At 43.1% G+C, this 7,808-nt stretch overlaps 1 protein-coding gene across 1 annotated transcript; it reads right to left on the bottom strand.

The window, feature by feature from the left end:
* Positions 1–516: 516 nt before the first annotated feature.
* LOC125542949 (disease resistance protein Pik-2-like) lies at positions 517–5,852 on the bottom strand. Its single transcript, XM_048706181.1, has 3 exons — positions 4,715–5,852; positions 3,411–4,157; positions 517–2,767 (listed from the first exon to the last, which is right to left on the bottom strand). Exons 1-3 carry the CDS (start codon positions 5,726–5,728, stop codon positions 851–853), a joined length of 3,678 nt encoding a protein of 1,225 aa, XP_048562138.1. The 5' UTR covers positions 5,729–5,852; the 3' UTR covers positions 517–850.
* Between the last annotated feature and the right edge of the window lie 1,956 nt (positions 5,853–7,808).

The raw sequence follows: 7,808 nt of genomic DNA, 5'->3' as shown, positions 1-7,808 counted from the left end.
AGACGGTTTACCGGTGATGTACCAAGGCCACTTGACAAATCTCGGTCCATTCCGAGAACGTTTAGCTCCCGCTCATGAAAAAAGACAAGAGGGGTACGCAGGTGCATGTGAGAGTGTCGGATTACGAAACGGACAACGGAAAAAATGTTCGAATGCATGAGACGAACACGTATGCAAATGCGATGCACATGATGACATGAACAGAATGCAAAACGAAGACAAACCCAACCACAAAGGAATAACATATCGCATCTTCGAAAAAGGCAAAAGTCGGAGTTACAAATATGGAAAGTTGTATCCGTAGCGTTACAAAGGTGCCATTAACATCAGAGCTTGATAATTTCAGCACTTGAGTACCATGGTGCCCATGTCAGTCAGTCAAGTACCATGGTGCCCAGGTCAGCCTGTCAGTGTTGCTGAAAATTCTGCTTCCGTTTCAACAGCCGGAGCTGGCACTAATGCAAACCCTTAATCCTCCGCTGAACGCACACATTACTTAGCAGGAAACCACAGACGAGAAAAAAAAATACACCAAATTGCCATTCCCATATGAACAATAAACAGGCAGTATAACAAACAAGCTGGAAAAAGATTCAGATATGCACACGATCAAGCGCGCGCATAATTATCAGGACATCGATGGACGCAGCCTATACATTATTACAGGTGATATCTGGCTTCAAAACAAGTCATCAACCAGCACGAATGCAAATATCAACTACTAACTTCTCATAGATGTTCTTCCAACAAAAACTGTCCGTAGATACTGCACAGAAATGAAAATACAACAACACTCCTACTTGCCTTGGATTGTTGGGCGTGATTGACCTCTGAATTCTCTGAAACACGATCAGCCCCACTTCATGACAGGTCGATTTGGATTCTCGGCGAGCTCAGCCCTCACGTATGCCAATTCAGTCACATGATAGGAACCTTGGAGCAGAACTTCCTTGAGGCTTGAGAGATATGGTAGACCGAAAACATAACTACAGCCGATGTATGTATCCGTACCAAACTTGAGCACCTCAAGCTTTGGGGCTGTTCCTTGTTCAAACTTGACGGACTTGAGCCTTTTTTTGAGTCCGATGCTCAGCTCCAGCACCACCAGGCTCGGGAACGTCCCCTGCTCGAAACTGAGATGGACCTCTTCACCCTCTAGTGACTTCTCCAACAGATGCAGGAACGCCAGATTGGGTAGATTCCCAAGGACTTGTATGCCAGCATCGTTCTCTGTTATCCTGGAGCTCCGCAGCTTCAGCTTCACCAGATTCTTGAGCCCCTGTATCCATTCTGGCAGCTTAACCAGGTTGCCGTACAGCTTGAGGCTCTGGAGTGTCTCCGGAAACGAGAACTTTCCCTCCAAGCAGCCACATAAACCTGGCTCCCCCTCTGACCGTATCAATAATGACTCCAGGCGGCTAAGACCAACAACTGCAGAACACAGCTCTTTTCCGTTTTCCTTATTGACGCCGGTCACTCCCAACTTGCGCAGACGAACAAGCCGTTTTATGTCCTTTACAACATCCTTTCCCCGCCGGCCAATGTTCAGAACACTCACTGTGCGCAGGGCTTCCAGTTTCCTCATTCCTCTTGGCACTAGAACACCACTTAGTTCAATGCGCATCAACATAGCAGGGAACAGGGAGCAGCACAAGAAATTGCACATAGCTCGGCGGCTCATGTCAACATCATCATAAGACAGTATACACATATAACAAGATGCCAGCATCACGAGAAGTAAATTGCATGGTCCGTTATTCAATACCTTTGGCAAATCCTCCCCCACAACAAATGAGGCATCCTCATTCTCTGACAACCACCCAGCACGAAGATTGTTTAGCTTGCGAAGCTTGATGATTGTCTTTGGCAGCATCAGTATGGGGGTATCTCTAATGTCTAGTGTCTCAAGCTGTCTCAGGTTACCCAATGAATCTGGAAGGTGAACAATATCACAACATCCTCTTAGAGAAAGGTATCTTAGGTGAAGAAACTTCCCAATATGCTTAATGTGATGACCATGTAGACCGGTTGCATCTTCCAGGTCCAGCACTCGTAGCAACCTCATCTTGTCAGAAACGAAAAATGACTTCCACTCTCCGAAACATGTGATTGAACGGAGACGGGACATGTCCACTATGCTCTCAAACTCAGACTTATTTCCTTCCCAGTTACTGCTTATAGCCAGGTGGCGCACCGTGGCCTGGCTATTTGAGCTGCAATCTTCCTCGAGTGTAAAAACAAGATTTTCTTCCATCGACTTTGAGACACCAATTTCACGGATAAGATCGTGGACTTGGCAGGAATCAATTCCTTTTGTACTTTGAATTGATTGTTGAGATGGTAGGATCATACTCCTGCTTATAAGTTCCATGAAGTAGTTGTCCGCTATTTCCTCTGCAGACCTGCCACGCACCTCCCTTGAGTAACCCTCTGCACTCCACCGACGTGCCAGGCGGCCCCGTCCAATCTTGTAATCTTCAGGAAAGATGGGCATATAAAGGAAACAAGACTTGAGGTGATAAGGTAAACCATCATAGCTCCTCATAAGGACATTTCTTATGGTCCCAAGCTCTGGATTCATCTCCAACTCAGAATTGATATTATCATTCAATTTCCTCCATTCCAAATAGGTCTTTGGTTGGTTTGATAAGAAGCCACCTATGGTGACTATTGCAAGGGGGAGTCGACCACACCTTCTCAGAATCTGTTCTGTCTGTTCAACTAGCTCTGGATATTGCAAATTCAAATCAATAGTCTTCTTGAATACCTGAAATCATGCGGTCTAGTTAGCTAGTACGGTGGAAATTAAAACAGGTTGGGAAATAATATTTCAGTATACTTATTGGAATTGACATGCTAGAATCTTTGTCTCGTATACATGTATTAAAAAATGTACATGTAGAATTAAATCACTTTATACTCAAACTGTTCATTAAATACTGATTGATATGGAATAGAGCAGTTGTAGCCCTCTGTGGACCAATGACTAATCAGTTCGATTTTGCAACAACAATTGGAATTTGCAAATCATGAAGAGGGCATTTGCTTCCATTTTTCCAAAGTGGTTGAGCAACTGAACCAACCAAATTGTTGGCATGTACTCCAGTATGCCAGGATATCACTAATGTTAGGAAGCATATATTTGTAAAACATACTATTGAGAATCATGAACTACATTCTTGTTGCAATGCCTGAATTAGTCCCAGTATGGACCATGATTGTAGAGAAATGACGTGTTATATATTAAATTACGTTCTAAATATTGCTGATCAATTTGGTTGAACAACTAAGACAACAACAACAAAGCTTGTAGTCCCAAACAAGTTGGGGTAGGCATGGAAAAAATACATAGGGCTCAATATGACTGTGCCACATAAAAATAAAGATGATAATACTTTGTAACTAAGTACCTTTTTAGTGAAGAGGTCACGTGCATCCTTGTGTGCTAGATCTTTAAGCATGTATATATTTTCTTGTCTCCGTGAACAAAGTTTTGCTATATTTTCTTCCCTTGTGGTAACCATGATCCGGCTTGTATGTTCTATTCCATGGAAATGTGGTACTATCATGTTCCATTCTTCAGTAGATGATACATCATCAAGAACAATCAAGCACCTCTTTCCTTCTATAAGCCTTTCCATCTCCTTAATAAGTCCTATTAGTGGCATCAATAGCAATGTGTTCCTTGTCTTGCCCATCAAACCCACCACGTCTTTCTTATCTGAAGATCCTCTATCTAGTTGCACAATTAAGCTCCTAAGAAGACCATCAAGATTGAAAGGACGCATAACCGTGACACAAGCACGCTTCTCAAATGTGCTACTCAGCTCTTGGTTTTGGTAGATATCTTTGACTAGAGTGGTCTTTCCTAGACCACCCATTCCCCACACGGAGATCACCTGGTATTCTTGGGTAGCTTGATTTGAAATTCGCATGATAATCTCAACTTTTTCTTTCTCTCGCCCAACAAGATGAGATTCCTCCAAAGCAATCATCATTGTCGTGGTGCGAGTGAAGCTCTTTTTTATGGTATTTTTATCAGGAGCACCCTCAGATTGATCCTCTACTATTTCACCTGTGGGCACTATAAAGTTGTTATCTGTAGTGGTAGTGACACGGTCTGAGCTTGACTCTAAACCTGTTCCATCTTGAGAGACCTATGCACAAGCGAGAAATGTTAATCCATGTTGAGAATCAGATTACATGAATGAATCTAAAATAATGCTAAATATGTAGAATATAAAAACTCGACTAATAGTTAAAATGCAACTTTCCCATTTAAACCCTAATTTAACTATTTTTGTACCATTTCCTGAAGAAACTACAACTTAAAATATAAAATAAATTCAAACGAACATTTGCAGCTATACACACATTAGAACTCGAATGGGAGTGTGCATTTTGTTTGCAAAAGCCTTGACTTATAATTTTGATTTTTTGGTCATTACATACTACTTATATACTGGGCTTTGCTTTAGTACACATGTTTATAGACCTGAACTTTACACAAGCTCATGAAAAACAAGCAGTCTTTTCGTCCGCTCATGTTTTAAGTCGTCCAATTAAGCTATCGATCATGCATTCAACTAGCTGACAAAGCACCAAAAGCAAATGAGACTTGTATATTAAATGAGTAATTATGTAACACCAAAATCAAATAGCTAGCAAATAGGTTTATCCAGACGAACAGCAGGAGATGGAACTTGAATATTACCTTCTGATGGAAAGCATAAATACTCTGATCAGCAGACATGCGCCTAAGCACTGATACTATGCTTTCTTGCCCTGCACATAAGCTTGCAACTTCTACTTGAGCAGTGGACACTATGATCCTGCTCCCCATAGTCTTGTCCGGGAAGCAACTTTTAATCAGATCCCACTCCTCAAGAGTGGACAGGTCGTTTAGGACAATCAAGTATCTTTTACTGTTCACATATCTATTAAACTCTTCAGCCAACTCTTGCAATGTCTTCTCCATTTTCAACAGAGCATCAACCCCTACGGCTGCGTGAAACTGCTGCACCAAACTCTGAACAAAATCTTTTGGATTCAAAGGATGAATCACTCTGACCCAAGCTCGGCATGAGAACTTGCTTTTAATATATGGATCCTCATACAATGTCCTGATGATGGAAGTCTGCCCGAGATCAGCACTTGTTCCCCACACTGCAATTACCCTAAGGTCATTCTCCTTCTCGTTGAGGAGCTGGACAAGTTCTACTTTTGATTTCTCCTGCTTCATTGCATGCCTTGCTTCATCGATGCCAAACAGTGCTGCAGAAGTAATGTTAGACTGCTCGGCCGCCATGGCGGCCTTTGAGGCAGGGCCCTTGATGAGGTTGTAGCGCATGCTTCTCTGGCTAACATCCTCAACATTGGCTCTGAGATCCTTCATCTGCTTTGCCACACGGCGCCGGTCGAGTAGGTTGCGACGGATACGCCACCAAGACTGCTTCTCTAGGTGCACGGCGAACTCTTGGAGTGTGTCCTCGACATCGTAAGCCACGTCGCGGACTTGCTTCACCCAGACCTTGACCACCCTGTTGCCATCTCCCTCGTCATGAGCGGACTCAAGGAAAGCCTGCATCATCTCGAGCTCATTGGTGATGAAGACTTGGTCACGTCGGACTCCGAGCTGCAAAGCAACCTCCTCCGCCAGGGCGGATGAGGCGTATCGAATCGCTCCATTCAGCACCGACTTGCCAACGCTCAGTGCGGTGGCCTCCATTGCACTGCGGGGTGGTTTGTGTGTATTGGTTCTGATGGTTGGAGATAGTAGTGGAAATGCTGGGCACAAGTAGATGCAGAAGCTAAGGATGGTGGTCTAAAAGGAGGACGTTGCTTGGCTGCAAGAGCACAGTCGCAAGTGACAATAATTAAAGTTCCCAGTTGTGCTAGGTGCAGTGCAACCCCTAATAATTAAAGTTCAGTTGAATCGATCCAACTATGGCATGTGCACCCCTTGAATACATCGAGGCCAGAGAGAGAGATGCATTTGAAATTGCATCTTTGCTTGGGACAACGTATGGCCATATGGGATGCCTTGCACCAAGCATAAAGAAAAACTAAGGACTGTCCAACTAACTGAATCGTTAAGTGGTGATGTCTTGTCAAGGGCCAGTTCTTTTGGGCGGCTTAAAAAATAAGCTGCCTCTGCCCAGCTTAAAAAATAAGCCGCCCCAAATTTTTTTTGAGACTTCTAATTTTTTCTTGAGACTTCTAAACTTCTAAATTAGTTTAGAAGCCTCAATAAATAAGAGAGACGGCTTATGGAAAAAGCTGGGGAGGAGGCGGCTTATTTTTTAAGCTGCCAAAAGAACTGGCCCTAAGTTATCTGAATTTTCTATAAACCTCGTGATGAAGCTCAGCTACGAAGCAGGGTATGTGCAAACTATTCAAAGCTCGGAATCTCCTTGGCTGTAAATCTGCTTTTACAAGATTGGAACAGGTGCATGCCTTCTCACAGGTGCCAGTAGTCTCTTAGAGCATCTCCAACAATTGCACAAAAGTTTCGCGCCCTAAATTAGTTTTAGTGTGCCACTGTAGCACTTTTAGCGCGCCGGACCCAACATTGGTTTAGCAGATGCCCAAAACGCGCGCCCAATAAAGCACGCATTGTAAACTATGAAGCGCGCGCAATCCGGCGCCTCAAATCTACCGCTTTTGATAGCGTTTTTCTGCGCGAGCCCAACCTTTTTTTGCGCCTGCACTATTTTACAGCTTCTGCTGGAGCTGTCCGGCGCCAAAAAACCTAAATTTTAGTGCGCGGAGGAGTTTTTGGGCGCCTGTTGAAGATGCTCTTAGGATTCTGGGCTAGCAGATGGCAGAACTCTTAATGCAACCCAAGTACAGGAGATGACCTTGGCACAAGAACTAACCAGTCGCCGAATATTTTTGTGTTCCCGTTGTAAGTAGAGATAATCTAAATAATACTTGGGCTGTTGCATACCATTGTGGGGTTCACAGTAACCCACCTCCTTTACACTGCCTACTGGCTACTGTATATATGTTATATACTAATCATGAAGCCAACATCATGGACTAAGAAACTGATGCTGCTTGAGCAACTTGACATATATCTTTGTATGATGGCACACATGACGATGAGTACTAGTTATAATGAGAACAAGGACACCTCCATAATGCTGAAAAATCCTAAAACTTTTGGTAGTCTACAGACAAATCACAAGTCCCCACATAAAAAGGGATGCTATTGCTCCAAGCTCAACTATCACTTGCTGGGGCAAACAAACGACCTTTATCTTAAACTTTGGCAAAATGCAGTAGGTTATGCATGAAAATAGTATTATGCTAGCTGTGACGACAGCGAACAGATGATACAAGCACAAGGTAGGCTAACAAGTATCTTAAATTACAGACGACCAATTGGAAGATAATAATATGCTGCACATGAAAGAAGTTTTCATCCACAATGGATAAGAAGGCAAGGACCAAGTCCTTTACAGGAGAAAAACAACTACAAATCACATGAATCTTCTCAGACTTTGTACTATTATTAGCAGTTACAAGGCCCCACCACATTATCGGTTACAATACCATCTTGGTAAGACTTGTAACAGCATAAATCAGTTGTTGGGAAAACCTCTGCTAGCAAGACATGAGGCAGATAGTATCCCGCACACATTATGTTTGACCTATAGCTGAGACAAATAGTTTTCACAACAAGCATTAATTATGAGATATGTTGTCACTTTGAGGTCAGGTTCGGCACTGAGGTGGATTATGACAATCTAGCTCTTGCCACCAACTGCCTATTTTTCTATTCGACCATTTTTTTTTCTGCTTTC

The sequence above is a fragment of the Triticum urartu genome, chromosome 1 (assembly GCF_003073215.2).
Source record: "Triticum urartu cultivar G1812 chromosome 1, Tu2.1, whole genome shotgun sequence".
Lineage (NCBI taxonomy): Eukaryota > Viridiplantae > Streptophyta > Magnoliopsida > Poales > Poaceae > Triticum > Triticum urartu.
The sequence above is the reverse complement of the archived record's forward strand: the minus strand, read 5'-3'. Positions and strand labels throughout refer to the sequence as shown.